Source organism: Gallinula chloropus (genome assembly GCF_964237585.1).
Source record: "Gallinula chloropus genome assembly, chromosome: 17".
NCBI lineage: Eukaryota > Metazoa > Chordata > Aves > Gruiformes > Rallidae > Gallinula > Gallinula chloropus.
In genome coordinates, this window is record NC_140102.1 from 13,530,252 (window position 1) to 13,554,368 (window position 24,117).

General features: G+C 40.8%; 1 protein-coding gene across 1 annotated transcript in view; it reads right to left on the minus strand.

The window, feature by feature from the left end:
- MED13L (mediator complex subunit 13L) overlaps positions 1–24,117 on the minus strand; it is a gene marked incomplete at its 5' end in the record, with an annotated part of 193,290 nt that overhangs the window by 49,287 nt on the left and 119,886 nt on the right. The window contains 3 exons of the mRNA XM_084271900.1: positions 1,335–1,526; positions 1,908–2,102; positions 3,438–3,583. Of these exons, the coding sequence (XP_084128026.1) occupies positions 1,335–1,526; positions 1,908–2,102; positions 3,438–3,583 (533 nt within the window). The remainder of the gene's footprint in view (positions 1–1,334; positions 1,527–1,907; positions 2,103–3,437; positions 3,584–24,117) is intronic.

Consider the following 24,117-nt stretch of genomic DNA (forward strand, 5'->3'; position numbering starts at 1 on the left):
ACCAGCAATATCCAGTGAAAGGATACAAGGTGATGGGCATAAATTGAAATACAGGAAATCCCTTTTAAGGATAACCAGAGATAAGGAATTTCTGTCCTTGGAGATATTCAAACTCTGACTCAAGAACGTCCTGAGCAACCTGCTCTACCTGCCCCTGCTCTGAGCAGAATGGTTGGCTTAGACAATCTCTGGAGGTTCCTTCTGACCTCAGCTGTCTTCTAATTCTGTTAGTGACTGGCAAGTCTGCAAAGAGCAAGTTCAGAAGACAATATACCAAGGAAAAAAATCATTAGTTGTAAACATGCTTTCAAAAACATTTTTGACCAAAAAAAATAATCAATGAATTTCTTTCTGAGGTATCAGATTTTTTTTTAACTTTCTTATTATTTTAGAAGTTTGCACTCAAACAGACATTTGACTCCTTCATCCCTTAGTTCTCATTTGAAATTGCAGTCCTGAATTTGTTACAGCATAATGACACTGAGAACAATTAACATTAAGGTCTTGTCTATACGCCAGATCATGAAAGGTTATAGATGCTTATTTTCATTTCTGAGGAACAACAGGACAAACATACTCATTTCAAGAAAGTCAGATATTAAGGATCTAGTATCTCACATACCAAGCATTTGGATGACTTCTCTGATTAGAATTACTGTGGATCCAAATACTTGAAAGAAGCATGCTCTATCCAGACAAAACACGTAACTCTCTTGCAAATACTAAGCAGCACTCCGTTTGCCATCTGCAGACGATGCAAGCCTATCTCAGAACTCATTTGGAAAGCCCAGCAGTTCCAGAGACTTCTGCATTTCTTTTGAATGGCCCTTAATTAAAACCCAACTGTGCTGGGCAAAAAGAGTAGCTAGCATCCGCAAATGTTTATTATACCAACATGAATGCCTAGTTAAGTGCTGTATTTCCAGCTTTTTACAAAAAGGGCCCCATACTCTTCTGTGTTCACTTGTACTCTTGTATCACAATGAATCAACACCCTTCTCCCGGCCCCAACACACAAAAAACAACACTCGATAAACACGGGAGAAATCTGTCTCAACAGTGACAGCATGTAGCCTCTCAGGGATTCTCTTTACTGCCCACAGATAATGCAGCTATAGAAAAAGAAGCTTCACTGAATTCACGAAGTTTTGTTTACAGATGTGTCTTCTCTAGGGGCTTCCATTTACCTCAGACCTACAGAAACAGTCATCTTCTAAATGTCAGTCTATCGCCCGTCTTCAATCTGCTACTGTCCCCATGCTTACCCTCACTTATCATGAGCTATGGAAAAACAAATGCCTGATTCCAGCCTCCAGCCTCTTTTTCTTGCTTACCCATAACAGCCTGCTCTGGAGAAGTGGGTGGAGTGAGTGGCATCCCACAGGTACTAGCAGGATCCTTCACGCTTCCGAGCCCCTGCTGTCCCACATTTATATGGCCTCCGGTAGTGGCAGCGTTCTGTGACACAGGGATGTCACTCTGGGAGATGAGAACAAAGGCTGAAGGATATACCATCCTTACCCCACCTGCAAAGACACGGGAAAAGTCTTAAATGTACCTGATAATATTCAGCAGCCCTGGCTACTTCGACCTGTCTTCAGTGTCAATTAGACAAAGCTTATTATCTGAAATACAACGAGCTGAGGAATTTAACTTATACACATCTAACCCTCTATAACCAGTACAGAGCTGAAACAAGTAGCTTGACACTGTGAATAATAGCATGTGGGATACAGGGAGTAGAGAAGCTTGAGGCAAGATAGCTAGTCAGATGTTCCAGTGTCAAGAGAGCTACAAGAGAAGATAGGAAAATTATAATGGCTGGTTCTGATTAATTAGATTTTTTTAATTTTATTTTTAAATCATGTGGAGGAAAATAGTCCTTTGGGCAGAATACTGAAACTCACCAACAATGACTTCAACTGCCACAGGGAAATCGTTGTCATATCCCAACTCTTCTTCCTCTTTCATGCCTTCTTTTTTCTTCAGCACCATAGGGTAAAAATACTGCCATTCCTCCATCAATTTACGAGTTGCCGGGTCTGACATCTTATATGACTGGCCCGTGAGTGTACCATTTAAACCATAAGGACTCACCAAAACTGCAAAGTAAGAAAGCAAAGTAAGAAACAACAGTCCCTACAGTATGTGTATGTCAGCTATGGACGAGCCAGGCTCTGCCTTGAGTCACTGTTCCATTCACACCTTACAGAGGACAGCTACTGAAGAACCAGGTATGGGTGTGAATTTAGAGCTAGGATGTGCTTTACGAGCTTATTGAGCTAAAGCTGGGCCTTTCTGCAGATTAGTTTAACAATTTCCACAATGGACTAATCTAAGTGCACTAAACCAGCCCTCATCATGGCAAAGGGATGACCACACATGGAAGAAATACAAGCTAAATACTCAACAGGGCTTTTACCAGGAAGATACGGTACTAGAGACTCCTCAGCATTAAAAAGGACAGAGGTAACAATAGAGGAAGACCAGTCATGACAAATAAGAAGAACTAGTTGCTCAACAACAGGTATTTCCATTCAGACTCAATTTTGCTTTTAGTCATATTTGATTTGAGAGAGTAATGAATTTAGCTGACTGAAATTAAACCTTTTATGATTTAAGTGTTAGAGCCTTGGTCAAAACTTTACATTTGAAAACAAAATGTTTTTCAATAAAGCTTCCATAAATTAATGTCTTTATAAATGCTCATTTTATAAGCCTCTGGGTGTCTCTTTACTGTATGTTTAACTTCATAACTGCTTCTTGCTTTAATTGCTTTGAAATTGTAATTTCAGACTGTAGTAAAGACAGAATAACTCAATGACTCCTATACCCTTAGTTTTTCTGATGTAGAGTATTGCACCAGAATTGCATCATGAATTTATTAAGCCATTAATTTATTTCTGTGAAACCCAAATTTCTTACACTGGCAAATAAACAGTCACAGAAACTGTTTTTCATTGCTTCTGATACATTTTTACATACACTCCCACCCCCCCCCTTTTAAAAATAAAAGTTGACAATCTATGAATGAAAAGTATTCCTGACTTAGATAAGCTCAGTGTCAGAGTTACAGATCTGAGCCCACTGACCTAGACACCATGTAAGAAAATCAAATCAGACCACTCAACAAATCATTTTTTAAAAAATGGTTCATTTCTTTATTTGCTATATGCATGTACCTTTAAAACCAACGGTAATGGATAGAAAGCTCTGGAAAATTCCCACACCATATACATGGCTGGCTATAGTGTTCAAGTCCTATCAACATTTTCCCTTTTGTCCACAGCTGCCTGCACAGAAATGTAACCTGTCTGAAGAGTTGCTTAACCTTACTTTATTTCCCCTCTGAAGGTGAACATCAATGACCAGGAGCCCTGTTCCTGCTGCACAGGAGGGAGGTCAAGCACACAGACACCCAAACCCAGCTCCCTTACCTTGGAACGGTGACGGTGAGGACTGGGCCATATGGATATGCTCTTCGTTGATAAGGTAGATTGGCTGGTGTTGAGCAATCTCCACGCTTGTGCACACATTGCTTTCCCCATGGAGAAAGAATGTGAAGGCACACGACAAATGTTCACTGGAAGAGGAAGGAGACAAACAAGAAACAGACTTATTAGCATGTTAATGAGCTCACAGGATGTAGTGATTCCATAGCCTTAAAGGCTAGATATATACTCTTCTGTTTTGCCACCTGTGTTCATAACAGACTGATAACAATATAGGACAGAATGACCTGCCACTAGACAACTATTTGACAACATTGACAACTACCTCAAATATTTGTTTTCCTACTTATTTCCATTAGTGAGAACATTATAAATAAATTGGATTTTAACCAGGATTTAAGCAGTAAAATCAGAAGTCTTCAGAAATTCTTCAAAATTCAGTCTGCAATGGGTTCTGGATAAAAAGGAATGAAAAAGGAACGAGAAAGATATTTACCTAACACCTCAAGAGAACCTTCACTGAAAAAAATAAATCTACATGACTATTACAAAAGGTTGACAATGGTCTAAGATGAACCATGGGATTGCCACAAACTTTATTTGTAATGATATTTAAAGTTCCCACTTTATTCCACCCATTGAAAGACCTCCTACCATAGCTTAAATATTTGCTTAAATATTCCTTACCATAGAGCCACCAAAAAACCCCAAACAAAACCAAACCAATCCCATTTTATGCTTTTTATCATCAGTTTAATCAACTAAAAACGCAGAGCCCTGAAGTGGTAACTGTGCAGGAATTTTTCTGTCCACTACAATAGCAGTGTAGAGTTTTATGGCTGTTGGCTTTGGCACTGGGCCAGCCATAATATAACCAGTATTTTAAAGACAGCCCTTAACCACCTTCACCAAAAAGAAACAACACAGGCAACTATAACCATTTCACTTTACTACTTGAGTAAACAAACTGTACTACTGCCCGCTGCTTTTAAACAAAGGCACTGATGCTCTAGAGTAGGAAGCTGTTCAATCTCACTCAGTCTCTGAAGGATTCTACACATCATGGAGAACCATTTTCATCCTGTACTACAAGTTACCCTTCTGTGAGTCTCAAATACTACCACAAAAAAAACCCAAAAAAAGGGTGGGCTGAGAAAAATCTGAGGCGAAAAGGTGATTTAAATGACACATGGCAACTAACCCTCCTTGGTGTTGTCACCCTGTATTCAGAAGTACTTTGTAGTAATAATTTCATTCCATGAAATAAAACGTTACATTAGATTCCCTTTTCCATAAGGGAAAGAGATTTCACTATCATCAGTGTTGCAGAAGTAAACTGGTCATTAATCTGCATGGGGGGAAAGAGGGAAGGAATGGGACATGGGACAAAAGGGGTCACAGATGCCAGGTTCTCTCTATCCAGCTCTCTTGCCCCAAGACGAAAAACAAATCAGTTCATGTAAAAAAACCCCAAACAACCCTGAACAATGGATTTCTGTACATACCAGAAATAAAAAATATAGAAGCAAAGCCTGGTTATTTGATCAAACACCATTAGTCTCCTCCCACAGGATGATATCCCTTACTATCAAAAAGGTCTCAGTAAATAAAAAACCCATGAGAAATGTGGTCTAAGATCAAGCAGGGATAATCTCTGCAAAGAGTTCAGCATGCAGCAGGTCAGCCTTTCTGAAGCAGAGAGCAAAGCTGTTTGTAAAGTAGTCATTTTCAACTCCTGTCTTTAGGATATTACACACAAATCCTCCTGATTCTGCAAGCTTCCTACAGCGTTTGACTGTGAAAGTTGCTTGTCTTCTATTGAACTGACAAAAAAAATAGCCTTCTGGGACCACACAGGGACTCTTTCAAGTCTCTGGCAAACGGGGCTGGCATGAACAAATCACCTACAATCTTATGCAACATTCACAACTGCCCGTAAGCACCGACAGAATAAGGAACAGCAAAATCAGAGTTTAAAAGGCAAATGTTTTTGCAGGGCAGAGAATTCCTGCCACTAACTTTTTCAGCTGAGAATCTCCTCATACCAAAATTAATCATCAAGTTCTGAAAATAAAATAGCCTGGGATTAAAAGGGTATAGAAGTAATTACAGGAAGAGGGATACACAAGTACAGCATTAGCCCAATTTACTTTCCTCCACATATGACAGGTTAAAGAATAATAATACGCATGAATATTACTTCTCATGACAAGCCATAAATACTTCATTCTGGAAAGATGGATCATTTCGAGCACTGGATCCAAAGTAAATCAGGCTCCACTATGGAAAGTGAACCAACAAATCTCAGTCACTCGAGCACCCCACACAGCTGACAAGTCCTTCTGGTAGGAAGCTCTCTGCTGAGTAAGCAAGCCTCCAGCCTCCTGTGCATGGCCAGCAGTAAGCCTGCTTTCTGCTCCCGGCCCCAAGTCTTCCTCCTGGGGTGGTCTTACAGTGCTTTGCAAGAGAAGAAACACTTACATAAATTTATGTTCCCTCTGGTACAAGTCATTGCTCTAAGCTCAGCTTTCAAGACCAAAAATAATAAAGATCAAGGCCTGGGGACTTCCTATGCTGCTAATAAGCTTCTGGCACATTCCAAATAAAATGTTAACTTTAGTAGCAAATCTGAATTTTATTTCAAGCAGATAGTGTCAGCACACTCAGCGATGTATTCAGGGTGCACTCAGCCTCCTGACAGTCTTGCCTGAGTGCATCTCACACAGTTCCTTAAATACCAAGCTGCACAAACCGCTCTCGCTACGAATGTGAGACAGAGCTACACACAACATTCAAGTAGTAGAAAACTTACCGAACTAAAACCTGTCAGCCCTCAGAAGCAGGCTGAGCACAGAGGTTTTGCTTTCACCACCCAGTTAGCAATAGCTCCACAGTGTACATCGAGACCTACATACTTCAAACTAAAGCTCTCTAACACAGAAATTCAGGTCCTCAACATGGTCTGCCAACAGTGTTTTATCAACATCCAGCTTTCATAACAGATCTACTCCTCTTTGTGCTAACGAAGGCACCATAAAAGAGCTAAGCACAACATGCAGATCAGACTCAGCTCTCTAAAAATGGTGAGCACCACAGCCAGCCTGAGATTTTTTGTTTTATTGACATTTATTCCAACCTAGTTCAGGAACAGAAGCTGACAGGCTTTTGGGAATCTTCTACTATCTCTTCAGGTTTTTGAACTTCCCCATTCCTGTACTCATTCTCAGCTCCCTACCATCAAACTTCCAGATGTGAAATGGCTTCCCCTACTCTACAGAGTCTGCTGGAATACTTTGAGCTTCAATTTACACCTGTGCAGAACAAGCACAACAATAGAAGTACCACCAGTGTTGAGTAGCTGCTTTATACGTTCACTTTGCACATCCTGATGGATTGCACAACAAAACTAGCTTCAGAGACATGTTTTTGAGCCCATACTGCTACCCAGAGGGTGGGAAGAAGGGACAAAGTCTCTGGGTGAGTGTGAAAGCAAGGTGACTGTCCTGAGCAAGTCACCAGACATTTCTGATCCTTATCAGGGGAGTACAAGATGCCAAACACTCCTCAGCAACAGCTCCTCGGACTGAAGCACCTAATGCATTAAAATACAAAATTGGAGATTTTTAAAACTATTTATGCCTTGGGTGTTGTACAAAGTGGAATTGCTGTAGCCATGAACTTACTACATGACATACTTCAGGATTAATTCAGCTACCTGACATTTAGGGTTGGTGGTTTATATTTCTTTCCTTTCCCTGGGTTTGTTTTTGGTTTTGCCAGGCACACAAACAGTGCCACCAGAGGCAGCAGTAGCTGCAGCATTTTTCCATCAGAAAAATTCCAACACAAACTTACTTAAGGCTTCTTCTTTTCATCCTGTTTTATAAAAATTAGAAACATCTAAGTGAGATGTAAATCACTAATGGTACTCTCATCATGCTACAGGAATTGTCTCTTCTCAGGAACCTTTCTTCCCACTACAGGTGACTGCTGGCTGCCTCAGGATGTATGTCACCTTCCCAAACAGAATATATATACATGTTATTTCCAATTACAATTGCATCAAGGCTGAGGTCTCAAAAATGCTGAGCCCTGTGGTCACAAGCCAGCAGGGACACTTAAGCATACACTTGGAAGAATATTTCTACTGTATTTACTGAGAGAGACTTAAGTGCTCAAATTAAAATATTTGTTTAAATAAAAGGTTTCCTTAATAGAAATACAAAAAAAAGCAAATCACTCCCCCATTACACAGTGACAAATATTCTGTGCCATTTCCCTTAATTTTATTTTGAATCTGCTCTTGGTATTTTGATTCCTTTAGAAGCATGGGAATTGATAGAGAAATGCTGCCCCTCCTCCAGGAAACAGCAATGTCATGTAATCGTCTGGAACAAAAGATCTCTGTCCTTGTCCTAAGCACTGCAGGTTTGTTTTCCATCCTGAACACAGAAAATCTTCAAATAAAGAGTATTTATATTAATCAAACTTTCAATTTGGCACCTAATCACCTGTAACGGGCAACAACTGTCTTTCAGATATTTCCTCTGGGATCTTTATTACTTTTAAAAAACCCTGAGATGCTTAAAACTCTATCTGAATACCCTGTCAATGGAATATACCCTGACTTGGCTGGCCCTGTGTGGAACCAGGAGTTGGACCTGATGATCCTTACAGGTCCCTTGCACTCAGGAGATTCTGGGATTCTATGTCCCACAGTCTTTGAGTGTTAATCCCACTGTTACTATAAATCACTTAAATAACATTACAGTACATTCACTTATATATACAAGTCAGATGAGGATTAAGAAAGCATGACTACATTTAAACTACACAACACTGGCAGAGAAAGAACATCTGATTTACATATATTTTCCCTTTATTATCAAGTTTATATAAATACCCAATGAAACCGTGCTGGTCTGCATTTAAAGAGATTGGTTCCATTTAAATAGTCTCAATGAAAAAATGCTGAGGCACTGCAATTCATAACTGAGTTCTGAATGTATGTACTGAACGTACGTCTGGCAAACTGTACCTCAACTGATTGCTAAACACCTCATTTTGGATGACAAATGTGGAAATTGGTTACTTCAGGAAAAATAATTTTAAAAACCAATAACAATTCCTTTGGGACTGGGGGAAACACCAAGAAGAATCTACTGAAAAACTTAAAAGAATATAACTTTTTTTTCATTATTAGAGGGACATTCAAAAATCAGTTTTATGCTATGAATCAGATCATTATTATTCTAATGACTTGGAATCATTCACTGAGCGGTGCTTACTCACTCTGAAGATGACTTGCTGCTCTGCCACATACAGTTTCTAAACAGGGATTTGTCCCAAACACTCCAACACACCCAGTAAGTGCAACGGAAACAGCTGACAAGACTGACAGTGAGGGTTACTTAGATTGTGGAAAAAAATGGAGAATCCTGGATTGGTAAACATCTGCCCTGTTTTAAGAAGAATCTCAAGGATGAGAATGTTTCACATATTTCTGTACAGACGAGCTGGTGCTCCCTTCCCTGCTGCAACCTCTCATTTCTCCCTCCAGTTTCTAAGCGATTGTCCATAAAGCCACCGACTGGGTACAATTAATTACATTTTATAACCAATAAATTGTATTGCTGTTCTAATTCCTCTCAAAATTAGGGTTGGGATCTGCAAACCCTCAACTCACCGTTACCTCAAAATAGCTTTACCTACTCTGATCTCAGCAACGAGGCAGCAGTAAACCCTGTGCGTCAGGGCAACAGTCATGCCAATGAGACTGATCACCTGTTGGAGATGAACTATAGAAACAGGGCATGAAAAGGCTCTGCAGAGATTTGGGATGTAAGAGTGAGCTGAGAGCATAGTAAAATAATTTCCTTCAAATTTGTCTAGAGCCATAAGACAGTTGGTCAGAGTGATGGTCTGGACAGGAGGTGGCAGCACCTGGACACACCTACAGCCAGCAACACGCCTGAACAGGTGAGAGCGAGCCAACAGCCTGGTATGAAAACTACCTCTTCTTCCTAACTTGCAAACAGACATCCTCAGTGAAGCTGGAATTTGAACAAGGTCCTACAAACCCACACACTGGGTGTAATGGGAGGAGAGAAGGAAAGGCCTTCTGCTATAACTGTAGACAAGTCAGAACTTCTGCTCCAATGGCCTGTGTATTGTCCTTAAATGAAACAAACGACACATCCTCACAGTGCCCAGATCTCCAGTATGTTCCTCTAAGACATACAATGGGCCAATTTAGGAACCATGGTGACCTGACAGGCAGCTCTGTTAGTAAAGAAAGCTTCTTCACATATACTGTAAGAGCAAAAGAGGACCTGGAACCACAGCAATAAAGACCAGGACAGATTTTTCTGGCCTTTAGGGGAAATAGCATGTTCATACAGTTAAACGTCTTCATCCCCAAAAGAGAGACAGTCCACACTGGTTTACTGGAAACAGGCCTTGGCTGTGCTCTCCCCAGAACCAATCCTGGGCATCATCGCCTTGGAAGCATTCTAGCTGCCACTGCTCAAAGCCAAGCGGGGAGCATGCAACAGTAAAGCAGCCTGGATGATGGCACATGGATTCCTGAGATCATGACCAGTCTGGTCTACTAAGCAGTGAGGTACAGTCTGAGAGGCAAAACATTTCTGTGGCCTTTCTCACGCTCACAAGTACCTTGGAACATGCTCTCTGCCTGCTGGATGACTTTGAATGTTGCCCAAGCTGAAATAAGATACAGTTATTCACAAGTACAACTTCAGTAGTTTGCAACACACATTTAAGAAACACGGTAGCAACAGTTTATTGCAGAAACCACAACTAAACCAAACAAGGAAAGCATTTCCAGACATGAGACACTTCCAGAGTTTTCTGGATACAACAGCCTTCCAACAAATGGGAGGCAGCACCCAGCTGGCTGCATTTCTGTCCTAGATGGGAATCTCACATTGCCGGTTGCTCTGCGCCGTGGCCTCAGATGCAGGCCTCCATTCAAGTATGGGAAGCAGCACCCCAGAGCCTGTTTTGTGTTCTCTAACGCCACTGGCAGTCAGAGACTTGCAGTAACCAAGGGACGCTTTATTAGCCGGAGAGAGGGGGTGGCACTGTCCTGCAGCAGCCCCCTCAGCAGAAGCCTGTCTGAAGGCTACTGAAGACCCAGCCGTGTGTTGCTGCCACTTCACTGTATCATAGGACTTGAAAGGACACACGCCGCTGTCTCATGAACAAGGGAAACCTGGTTATACGGGGGAAACAATCTGCGCTTCTGTAGCCATTGTTGCACAAGGTCCCAAATTTTGCATGGCAGACAGTAAGAATGCAGGAGACCCAGTTGTAGATTCAATCATATTGCTTTGGCAATCCCTCCTTTTCTTTGTCTTTAGTTGTGTCTTCACCCTCCTGTAGCCCCAAAAAAGGGGGCAGAGTCCAGCAGTTCCAGGTGTTTTTCACTGCCTCTATTTGGTAAGTTAATGTCTCATCTGTCTCACATATTCTGTTGGATTTTTTTTTGTATGTATGAAATGTGTGCACAGAACCTTGATATAAATATTAATTACCTTTGGTGTTTTTCCAGTGGTGGAGTAAAGTACTAAGATAACAGTTTCACAATGCAGCAAGCATTTAGATAACATTATCTAAACACTTTCTGTGTTACAGACTTATTATCTCAACACTTCTTCAGTTGTCACCAACAAAACCTCTTGCCAAGGCTAATACACGCCTCACTATCGAGACTCTCTCCCTGATCCCATCTCTAACAACCTTCTATTCTTTTCTCTGTATAAATGTATGCACAAGATGACCTGCTAGCCTGGAGGGATACCAGAGTTTATACTTCAAATGGATACATCAATCTGCTGCATGACAGGGCTAACAGCAGTAAGAACACCTCCAACAAGTCAAGGGGAAACTGCTGCACATCGCATTAACTAACACTTTGAGGAGTAATTACACTGCGGTCTCTGGATGTACAAGACCTACTTCCAGCCTTTGCTGGAGGAAAGGTCACACACGATGTACCTAACCTTTACAAGAACACAGTACAAACTGCTCTGCATTTTCTGCCCCGGCTGGTTATCAGGTCTTAGATAAAGACAGTTCCATGTTTGGGTTTTTTTAAATGACCTTAATAAAGACAGAATGGACTACAGATGAAACAATGTAACAGGGCTTACACTCTCCTAAGTAAATTACACTGTAATGATGCTCAAGCTTAGGAGGAGAGAAGTTTTTGTTTTGGGAAAGAAGATCATTGAGCTTTTGCTGCGTAACTTGTACAGGAAAGATCATGTTCTACAATAACAGCCACCTCGCTCTTTCCCTGGAACCTACACCCATATAGCAATAAGTATATTTTTATAATACATTAAAAGAGTGTTTAATATTTAGTTTGGTTTTTATTAGTGGATTATTTTAAATGTAGGAGTAGCTCTTAAAGATGAAGGAATTCCTGGACTGGTGATGGTTACTAAAGAAGTAATCCAAGCTGACACAACATCCATTAACAGCTGAATTAAGCAGTAGGCTGCCATGACCACTGCTATGCATTTCCTTTCTCCATGTCCAGGGACAAATCCTGCTCCTCCCATCAGTCAATACCAGATGCAACATGGAGTAGGAAGGCAGGCTGAATGCCCCTGGACCAAGGATAAGGTTTATCCTCGTGCCATGTGTGTGGAAATGTGGGACGATGACAGATGGCATGAAAAGGTTGGTCAATACATCTGCTACTATAAAATTTAACTGTTTAACTGGTTCAAATCAAAGTATGGCAATACAGGTATTTTTTAGTCAATACTTCATGCCTAGAAGCACAACCCATTCAAAACAACATCACATGATTCCTGCTCTGCAAATGGGACGTGATTGGTCTCTGTAACAAGATGCCACCCGCAGATCAAACTGCGGGAATCCAAACAGTACCACTAAATATGTGAAGACTGTGTGCATCTTCCTACTAATAATTAAAATTCATGGACATTTAAGGTACTTCAGGTTAGCAAATAAGACTACCTGCAGATGAGATGATTAGATAAAGGGAGAAACAGTTCCTCTCTAATAAAAATTCAGATCACTTAAAAATTAAGATTCGCTGAATTAAGATTTTTAAGTTTTTACTAAATTTAATCAATACCAGATAAAACTGACACACAAAAAAAGAGAGAGGTCTCATGGAACTATGAAATCACAGCCAACATCCTTCCCTTAGCAGCAGGTAAGTGATGCAGTCAGCATTTTACAGCAATGTATAGCTTGAGGCACTAATGATTATTGAATGCTTTTTTTTTTAACATTTGTGCTACACTCCAGAATAGTGCTGATTTAGAGCTACAACTACTTTGAATTATTTAAAATGTCAGTACCACAAAATGATTCTGCAAGTTTGTCATATTCATTGTGAACAGAAATTCATTGTGATAGGTCCCCGGATCCTGTCCCATTTATGAAATACAAGTTATGGTGACCATATTTCGATTGTAAGACAGGATACAAGCTTTACAATAAAAGTATAGTACAAAATCCAACATGAAGGTTTGTAAAGGTACATTCGGGTAAATGCTGAAACACACACATTTTCACTGGAAATTCTGTGTCTTTAGACATATGTCCTTAACAAAACCAGGAACTTGATCATATCTGTACCAGCACTACCAGTTATGCTAAAAAACTGTAGCACCAGCTGGCAGTAACTACAAGATGAACTGGAGTTAATTAGAAATTGGTCACAATGGATACAACCTTTCTTGCTTCAGCACACTCACAAAACCAGTATCAGGAGAAATGGTATAGAAAACTTCTAGAATCACTGCAGTTCCCCCCCTCCTGACATCTCTCTCCTTGTCTAAATCACTGCATTTTCACACAGAGCTTGAAATGGAATCCGTTGGAAAATTCCTTTCCAGAGAGGATCTAATACTCTTTAAAACAGGAATGCAGCCAGATAAGAACATCTATTCAAAGTGACACATAACTCACGGCACATGAATTAGTTACATGTTAAGCTACATGTGGCATCTCCTGAAAAGCCCTCTTTTTGTGCTGTTAGCCTTAGCATTTTATTAAACACCATATAGGCATAAAATCACCTCAGAACTGTCATAAGCACTTGTGCTCTGGAGATCAGGACTGAAAAAAATCCTTTTGAATATTAATAACCCAAAACTCAAGAACAAGCCAGACTAACACTGATGGAGGTTCGCCAACCAACTCTTCCATTTCCCAGCCTAAGGCACAAACTGACCTTTTCTTAGCAGCTCAGTACTGCAAAGTTTAAACCCTGGGTCTCCGTAAATTTAAACTTCCCTGGTAATTTTGTCACAGATAATACAGCTATCAATTACTCTGTCACACAAAGTGAGCTGTATTCGAATCACTGCCTGGCACGGTTGCGTAAGGATTCACCTGTGGGTCACGGACACACGTATTGCTGAAGCTTTGGAAAAAGGAGGCTTCCCCTTACCCACCCAAAGATGTTTTCAGCAGTCATCAAGTGGGTAAAAATACCATCCTTTCCATTAATATATGTGTCATGCTGCTCTAGACATAGCAGCTGTTGCGTGCTGGCTACTGCCGGGCTAGTGAAATGTCTAATACCAGGCATCTATTCTGCCAGCTGTGGCATCTGTGCTCTGCCCAACATCTTAACCATGAGGGCAGAGTCCTGCTTCCCCTTTGGAAAAAAGGGCAAGGGACACGTTGAGAAGTTCAACATCTGATACACGACAGGCACTAGCAGGTATCGAACTGGTCGGGCCATGCAGTCTGGATGAGGAAAATAAGAGGCCTTTTTTCAAGTTAAGGTAGCAGAGTTTTCAATACTGCAGCCTAACAGCACTGTTCTTATGCTAAGTCCGTCATGTTCAGCTTATAAACAGAAAGAGTATTTTACACACAGATAGGTAAGAATCTCAAATCACATTTGCATTAGGAGCTTCATTTTCATACATTACTACTACTCTAGAAGTAAAGCCGTGAGTCACGAGCAATCAGTCCCTCAGTAACTGTGTTAGGCCATTCTGTAACGTGTCCTTGTGGCACAGATTCACTCAAAGCCACAAGGAAGTTTGTCACCACATCTTTGCTTTGTATCCTACTAGATTCAAACCTGCCCATTTTCAAAAGACCATTAACATGGGGTAACACAGAATTTCTTTCACAACACCAAAAATCACCTAAATCCTGTCTTGATGGTGATGTCACAATGTGCTCTCGAAGTTAAAAATTTAAGACATATGATAACCTGTTTTGCCTTAAAATGGCTTTGATCTGAACAGCAGTTTGGTAGAAATGGTTACTCTCAAGGCAAACCGTGAAGCAGATAAGCATTACTGTATGCATTTTTGTAGGGTTACTGCCTAACTACGCATGCAAAGTCTCAATTACCACATTATTTGTTTATATAAGTGCGACCTTCCTCCTACAAACAACATCACTCTGGAGTTTTCTCAGGAACTGACTGGACATTTTGGCCGTGTGGGCACACCTAGCTGACACCACCACAGTATGTTCAAACAAAGCTACAGGGGCCTAAAAAGTAAAGGAAAATGAGAACAAAACCAGCTGTCACCACTCAAAAGCAACCCTAACTAAAAGGTATAAAGTACAAGGCGAAATAATACTGAATGTTCTCAGATGGCTAACAGGACGAGGAGAGAAAGGGAAGCATAGTCAAGATGCTGCCACTTCAACATTCCTGTTCACATCGTGTTTAAATACAGGAAGTGGTTGTGTGCAGCTTTACAAGTATTTAAACGAAACTCATCAAGGATTTTACAATTGTTGAGCTTAGATCCTAAAAATGGGGCTCAAAAATGAAACCTGACCTCTCATAAATATATTTCTTATAATAATGGAAATTAATTTACTAATAAGCATGGAGCCATCTTTGTCATTGCTGTCTCACTAACAGGAGAAGCTCTGGCAGAGCAGTATCAATCCATAGTCATTCACAAGTTACAATTAATTTGCTGCATCTCCATTTAAATTACTTTTCCGCTCAGTCACAAAGATGCTCTCTAGATACACATGCAGGCTCTGTCACCACAGTTAAGATACCAGACCACAAATCCACAGCATACTTTTGACGTATAAGTTACAAAAATAAAACCACAGCATATCAAATGCCACTCCTCCTCTTAGCAAGGCCACTGAACACACGCTTATTTTTGCTGTCTGCTAATGTAGGTTAATGCATCCTTCTTCCCTTCGCCCCACGAAAGCTGAATGCTATTATCCAAAGTAGCATTATATTAGATTAAGGCCATTCAGAAAGGATATTCTTGAAAAAATACAGCAAAGTGAAGGGGAAGCACAGACATAAGCCTATACTTTGTTGTCATTAAGTTCACCGAAGATGAAATTACATTTATCAGTTGCGTTCACAAAGCAAGTGCGTCACCAGGGGCAAACGTGGATACTTATTTTCTTCAACACAGAGAAAAAAGAAGGAAGAATATTATTCTCAAAATCTGAAAACCGTTGCTGCAGTTTTGATTTGGGCTTTCAAATAGTTGTGGAACCACGGGCACCCCGAGGGAAAAGTAGAAGTAATAAAATTATGTCATGAGGTTGATGTCATAGATTCACACAACCTTAAAAAACCTGGTCATCAGGTATGAAACCTGTGTACCCATTGTCCAATATGAGCCAATTTTTAGTTGCTCTTGCAGGTAACGTTAAGCAGTGGGAGCTCTCCAGTGAAGAAGCAGCCACGCTCTCAGAACACATGAACTAGGTAACTTCTGACCACCTTAGACTAATATAAAAATGGCACCTGGGAACAAGATTTGCCAGTGCTGGAATGAAGACTTGATTCCCCTCTACATTCGTTTCTCCCCCAACACCAATTTTCTGGTACCTTTTCAGGATTATAAACCCCCTATTTGAATTACAGAACATGAAGAAACATGAACCTTGATGGAGAGCTTTAATATTCCTCAGACTTGCAGATAAAGTTAAATTTGGCAGGATGACAGCACTAGTGTAAAAGGAATGTCTTCTTTGTCCCCTAAAATGAAAAAAACACCTCACCTATACCTTGACTGAACTAAAAAAAACACTCAAACACAAAAATAATGCCCCACACCGCATGGCACAGCATCTAAAACTCTCTACATGTCTCTGTACTGCAACTGCACACCTTGCTCACATAACTAGGACCAAGTGTATGATATCCCCACACTTCAATTCAAGTGCTCAAGGTACAGCTTGTTACACAGAATGGACCCAAATTTTTAAGAGGGGCCTGAATCTTGTCAATTTTACAACATGGTTTCAGGGCAAATTTCTTATCCTTTGGTGTATTGTCTGTAAAAGAAACTACAAAAGATGTAAATACCTACTAATACATGTTTAAATTTGTGCTGTGAGCCTGCCACCAGCTGTCCTTTAGGAGGATGGCTGCACAAAATTATTTCACACACGTCCATTATGCAGCATGATCACAATTCACAGAATAAATTTTATGATCCAAAACAATATTAAGCAACATGTAGAAAATATTAAAGCCATGAAAAATGCATTAATTTATTCATTGCTATGCTGTTGTGATCTTTCCACATTCAGAGTACAGTTTAATTGACTAGTTTAGAGACCAATTAATCCCTTTACATTTAAGTCAATCACCGATTCCTCTCCAAATAATTTAGCTTCTACATGCTTACTCCCATTTGATGTCCCTGGAGAGTGAATGCAGTTGAAACAGGTGGCACACAAATCACATTTAGTAATAGAGAAAGAACTGCATTAGCAGGGATATGAAGTATTAAAAATAAAGACTCACAATTCAGTCAACCATATTCACTCTATTCTCTAGAGCTCCAGCTCCCAATCACATCCTCAATGTTTTCTTTTTTGAGAATGACAATTGCAGGTCCCAGATAATTATTTTCATTTTCATTAGCTTCTAGTCCTCATCTACCTACCTCTCCTCTCTTCTCTCAATATAGTTCTACAGGTTTTTCTCTCTGTCATCTTAGTCTCAGCTTTTCTATTCTTTGTTTATGTAAAATTAGTGCTAAATTGACCTGAATTAATTCTGCAAGATAATGTCTTGTTTACTCTCTCATTTCCTGACTCAAAAGCCAAAAACTTCAGATCCTGTAATCTCCACGTTCTTTCTAGATCACTCCTCTGCATTCAGGGCTTCATTTCTTCTTGCCAAGCACACGTATGTACTTTAACAAACATGTTCTCCCTGTTATCGCATCGCATTGCTTTCCTACAACTACAGCTTCCTTTCTTTGTGAGGTACTGGAAAACAATTTGACATCAAAGATAGGGAGAGCTGGACCTATCAGCCAAGGAAATAATTACTCTGATGTGTAATGCAGGTATCCGACATCACCCCAAACCAGCAAACTCCAGCAACACAATCTGGGGGGGGAGAAAGGGAGAGGGAGTTTTGGGCATATTGAAAGCACTCACAGTCTCACCTACAGTAGAACTGCATTGGATGTTTTACTTTCCCACAAAACAACACACTGGAGGGTATCAGAATGAACAGGAGATTTAGCTATTTAAGGGAAAAAGCAAATTTCACAATGAATCATGGGTTTCACCATTTCTATAAGCTGCCTGAGCAAACAAGACGTTTAAAAAGAAAAACAGCTTTGTTGCATTTTTAACATTTACATACACATATAATCAGCAAATTATCTGAAAGCGAAGGGAAGTATGTTCCAAGAACACAATTCAAGAAAATCACAAGAAGGAAAAAATTATATTCTCTCATACTAAATGCAAGCTTTCTTGTTTTCAGCTCCACCAAATGATTTTATAATATAAATGATTTCCTCCCTAAATTTTCTCTTGAATTAAGAACAAGTTTCGGTCTGAAACTGCTGTTAAAATTAAAAAAATACCAACTAATAGAAAAAAAATCCCAACCCTCCTCCACACACAACAACATGTTTGCGGTGACAGGTACCCTACAGAAATGCCTGGCATACCAGTGTGTGCCTTTGTGGGGCTGAAACTGCCAATGCTGCTGCCAGCACGCTTCCCCAGAAAGCAAGCTTTCCTAACAGCACCCATTCAGCTGGGACAGTGAAACCAAGTGACCACCAGAGAAAGGAAAAACAGTGTCATTTATTCATCTTTAATCTTCAGGTGCCATAGGCTGTCACTGCTTTTCTCCACGCTGAGCCATGAGACCCTTGTGTGAGCCCTGCACAGGCTCTTTACCCCGGTGCCAGTGCCTATATCGCCATCCATACTGCTGACTCAGGAGCTCTGCCAGTTCAAACAATTCCTTGGGCAGGAATGTGCTGCAGCCACCAGTTCTGCACTGAATTCTCACCCACGTAGAGAGAGGAAACAGTTGAAGCTTTCGGCTGGTTCTGCAGCGCTATTGTGATGGTAGATGTTTGTGTGCAAGTGAGAAATGAGGCCGTTCAAAATGACTGTGATCCAGAAATGGAAACAAAACGACAGAAATTACTCTAAGACCTGTCTTGGTGTGTTAATTACTGTGCAGCAAAAGCACATACTGCTCCATGTGTATGGGCCTCACGTGCAGAGATCTACACGGATGCCATTCGTTGCTGCAGTGGACAATGCAAACCCCCATGTAAGTAGCACACAAGGAAGAGAGACACAGTTTGCCCTGATCTTCAAATCAGCAGATCAAACACTGAAAGGGAATCCACATGAAAAGAAAAGCAGAGCTCTATAAACTGTGCACGCAAGCTATCCTAAAGTCAATTACCCACACTTACACATACCTCTGAGTGTTTGGATTGTACAAGGTTCACAAAACTTTGCTGAAAAGCCCTAAGACTTCATTATTTCTAACAGGTTACTGAGCTTTGGTAGGATTTTCCTCAAGGTCAGAAACATTCTCTTCATGCTTTCAATTAAATACTGTTAAATTCTGACTGAATTATAGGGTGAAGCAAAAATAAATAACCACTTCCCAATAGTGGTTCCTCCTCCCTCTGCCCGGTAACTTGACAGCCTGCCAAAATTTCTGAACATTTAAACTCAAATCCATGCTACAGCTCTCACCATCACCATCCTGCTCCTGAAGAATCCAGAAACAGAGTAAACACAGGTGCTACCAGTAAACGTGGGAGAAGGGAAGTGAGTGAGACTGAAATCACAGAGATATCCTTTAGTATAGCCTGCAGCCAAGTTTTTTCAGTCTAGCTTATAGAAAACATCTCAGACTGTAAGTAATAAAATAGCACCAAAAGCAAATGAGTTGTACATCCATTTCCACTACTCTAGTTTTAAGCTTCTCACTTTGCAGGTCACATGAAGCAATGCCTTGTTAGCTATTAAGCACAAACTCCATTTTATAAAAAGAAAAATCTTCACTACCAAGGAATCAACTTCCACAGATCCACATTGCCCCCTGAAAGAACCTATCGTAGCTTTGCTTCATGCAACGTTGGCTGTCTAGAGGTACCTCCTCCATCAGTGGCTGGCATGTCATGTTTATGCTATGGGGACCTGCTCTTCCACTGTGGCTCAGAATGAGCAAGGCAGCTCAGAATGTATTTCTTTGTTGGTGGTTCAGAATTCCTGACACTCTTCCCAGCACCTTTATTACCAACGGAAAAGACCAGGTGCTGCTGTACCTAGTGGACAGTTAGAAACATCCCCAGCTACAGAAAGGAAGGGTCACAGATCAGCCCCACCAGGATATTTGCACACTGTATCAGCAAGAGCCTCTGTTGCCTCTTCAGGCTTTGGTCTCTGTATTGACACATCTTTCCCTCTGTGGCACAGACAACTATTTTATGCAAAGTGCAACCTCCCCCAGTACTCAGTTTGCCCTCTAGAACTATCTCTCAAGCCTGAGCTGTTTGGATCCACCAAATCACAGCAGTTTCAGCATATATCCTGTTCTGGTATCCCTCTGCTCCAACTGGAAGAGCTAACAGCAGAAAACAGAAAGTTCTCTGGAACACTGAACTGCTCATTTTTTCAGCCCTGGCATCTGAAAACAGAGTCCTCACAATGTTGTGTTTACATGCCCTACAGAGGGGGGAGTCACTTCCTTTTGAAAATATTCTGGTAAATGTTGGGATTGTTCACCAGCCTGATTTCTATCAGGAAACACGAGAAGGTCTGGGAAGATGCAAGTACAATAGGCTGCGTAATCTCAGCGCTGTTCCCACAGAGATGTCAGGCTTCCATCGCACACTTCAATAGCTGTCTACACACAGACCTTTATTGAGCTCCTTTGTTTTAGCACAATCAAATCCTGCATGAGATACATTCAACTGTTCTAGAAAAAAGGAGACATAAATACATGTGAGCAGACGAGCAGAGAGGCAAGTCAGCGAAGGTTATCATGTGTGGTGTTCTGTGCGGAACAGGTTGGTAATATTATGACTGAAAATGAATGAAGAGTAAAGAACATGCAAATTATATCACTTTTTCCTTTAGGGCATATGATTTCCTCAATACGCAGGCTACCCACCCAATTTAGCTCTCAGGAAAACACATGCTGCCTTTGTTGATGCTTAGTGACCTATTAAAAAATTCCACTGCAAATGGAGACTGTTTTCAGGTGTTACAGAAGCTCCCCAGGATCAGAGATGCCGTTATTTACAGATGGCCACAGATGCGTTGCCCAGAAAGGTACTACTGAGTTCCTCCATTCTGCCTTTAAAACTTTCCTGCCCTCACTGTCATGGACCTGCTGGAACCAGCCTGTGGAAATGTCTGTATCAAAAGGATGGCGAAAAGGTCAAGACCACACTTGCATTTTATTCCAGATTTTAAGTCTAAGATGTCAGAGGCAATTGCTTGCACAAATCGGGTACAGAATGGAGGCACACGATGCTGTTCCAAAATGCCTGTAAATTCACTCTATTTCCAACTTGAGGGGCAAAAAAGGCAGTGCTGCCCTAGTGACATCACACCTGCATCTTTACTACTTAAACCCTGTTACCATAGCAACTGCTACGGTCTCAGTGTCACTCTACATAATCACTAACTGGAAATGGAGTGTAGCACAACCCAAACAACTAAATACTTGAGAGAGAGAATGAGACAAAGTCTTATTGCACAAGTCCTAAAACAAAGGCCTGAGTGCTTTTGTTTTGTTACCATGGCCTTACACATACCTCCCAGTAAGCCCAATTTTAGAGACTGTGAGTGTTTGTGATCACATCCTACGCTAGATGAAGAGCAGAACGGGTGCAGATGGATGCAGCTTTATTTTTAGGCAGGGTGTATACTGTTCCTTTGAGAAAATCCAAAGCTTGGGAAGCAGTACTACTGATAAGAGCTCACTGTGGTGCCGTGCTGTGCAGCCTGGGGAAAATCTAAAATCCTCCTCGAGGCTTTGACCTAGAATTTCCTGAGAAATGTATTATTTTTCCCTTTTTTTTCATGACAGATGAGAAATACCTAAGACTATACTGAGTACATACATACACAACCCTGGGGAACATTTAGTCCAGAGGTGTAACCAGCAAGTAGAAAACATTCAAGAAACTCTACCAGCATCTTTTGTTTTCGCTCATGAAGTGACTCAGATATTAAATAAGAAATCTAAATATGTGCTTTAATTTTTAAGCACGTCATTTTACAACTGACACATAAAAGTAAGTGTATTTACTGAGGCTAAAATTGTGGGAACACTTTACTCTAGGTGTTTCTGAGAATCGCGCTACCAGTATTTGTCTTCTATAGTCAATTAGAAGACAATTAAAAAACTCCTCTTTTTATGTTCTAGTTTTACCAAAACATTAATAATAACAGTATTTGCTTCACAGAGACTTGGCTTTATTTTCCTTTTGAAAAATAACTATTGGGAAGATACAACAGAACTGTAAGCTTCGATATGGCCAAGAGAACAAGAATGCTTAAAGGCTGTAAGCATCACTCTTAAAAGAGAGGGGTTTTGCTTAGCACCAATATTTAGTGTTGAGGTTTTAAAGGAATTAATCAGAAAGAGCAGATTCTTCTGGGACTCCAGCTGAGAAGAAAACTCTTAATGGGTCTGGGATTTTTGTTGGGTTATTTTTTTGTTTGTTTGTTTGTGGTTGGTTTGTTGGGTTTTTTGAGAGGAGGTGGGTTGGGTTGTTGGAGGGTTTTCTGAGACCTTGACTCTAAGCTTAGCCTGGCAGACTTCAACTGCTTGAAGCCCCAAACCTCTCTTCCCACTTGTCATCTTTACTGTTAACCTTGTCAGAACAAATCCAACAGATCTGGTGTTTCTTAACATTTCTCTGTGCATGTGAGAAATACAGAACTCTCTTGGTACAGAAAAAAGTCTCAAGACCTAATCGTTCACAGTTACATGGTCAAACCTGGAGTACAAGTTAAATTTACATTGTGCAGAGGTCCAGTGCTCTTAAAATTTCTTAATATAATAATTTTAATTTATGTATTAAATCCAAAGCAGAGATAGACACTATCAGGCTTAAATACCTTTAATTTCTGGATGGAAATGTAAAATATTATTCCATTTTTCATGTTATGCCACAACAGACTCTTCTCACTGTCAGAATTTCATTCTCCATGAAGACCACCATCACCTCTTCAGGCCAAGGGACTCTCTCAACCACTCTCCTAAACGGGCCAAAGCCTGCCTGCCCAAAGTCCAAGGCTTCCACCTCCTCCTGTGTGTGCCCATGCTGCGTGCATCGGTGTAGATGCACTTCAGCTGAGCTACTTTTTGGGGAGCAGCCCTAATTCCATTCCTGTGTGACCACTCACATAGGAGCTTCCATGGTTTCTAGCACATCAATAACCCTGGGTCTCTGCTGTTGCTCAGTCCTTCATCCCCTACTATCCCATCCAGTGAGATGGCAAACCACAGGACCTCGATAACACACTTGTCCCTCAAACACTGGTGTGCCGCCCCCAGATTTTATTCCTTTTCCCCTTCAAAACTCATTTAAAGCTCTTTCAATGAGTCCTGCTGACTCCTGTGCAAAGATCCTTTCCCCCCCAAGCCAGGCATTACCCGTCTGCTTCCAGCAGGCCCAGTGTCATGCAAACCCACCCGTGACGAACCTCCCCAACAATCTGCCTGTGAATTCATCACAGGGTAATACTGGGAGGCATGGCTGTGGGTAACAACTTCAGGTATGAATAGTATGAATTCTGATTCAAAGCCAGTCTACTGTTTACTGGTAATGTATTTGTAAAGAAAATCCTGTGAGTACTTTCCGGCCAAGAGCAGAAAACATGTCAGAAGCTATGAAAGACTGAGCTGTGTTCCTGCTGAGAACTCTGCTTGTTAGATGCAGCATTCATACGTTTATGTCTTATTTTATTACTAATAGGAACAGACAAAAGTAAGCACACCCCTGTAACAGTGCCTTCCTCTTCGGCAGAGGAGACAAACTAAACAATCCCACTGTAGTGCTGCTTCAGTCACTGAAGGAAGTACCTATCTGTACTTTAAATAACACTGGAGGAAAAGAAACTCAAACTGCTCTTAAAATAACACTATAGCCCTAGTAAACCCATCACTAGTTTAAATAAAAGTTTCTGAATGTGCTACATCAGTTTTCAGCAGTAAAATACCTACACAGAGTTGAGAACTGCCACTTCGAACTATTAGTGCTTTGCAACTTCCTATCCACTGTAATAAATACACAGAATGGAAACATAAGGAAAAACAATACTACTAGAGATTAAGAGAAGCTAGAAGCCAATCAGTTTAAAGAAATCCCCTGAGCAACTGGCTTCAGGAATG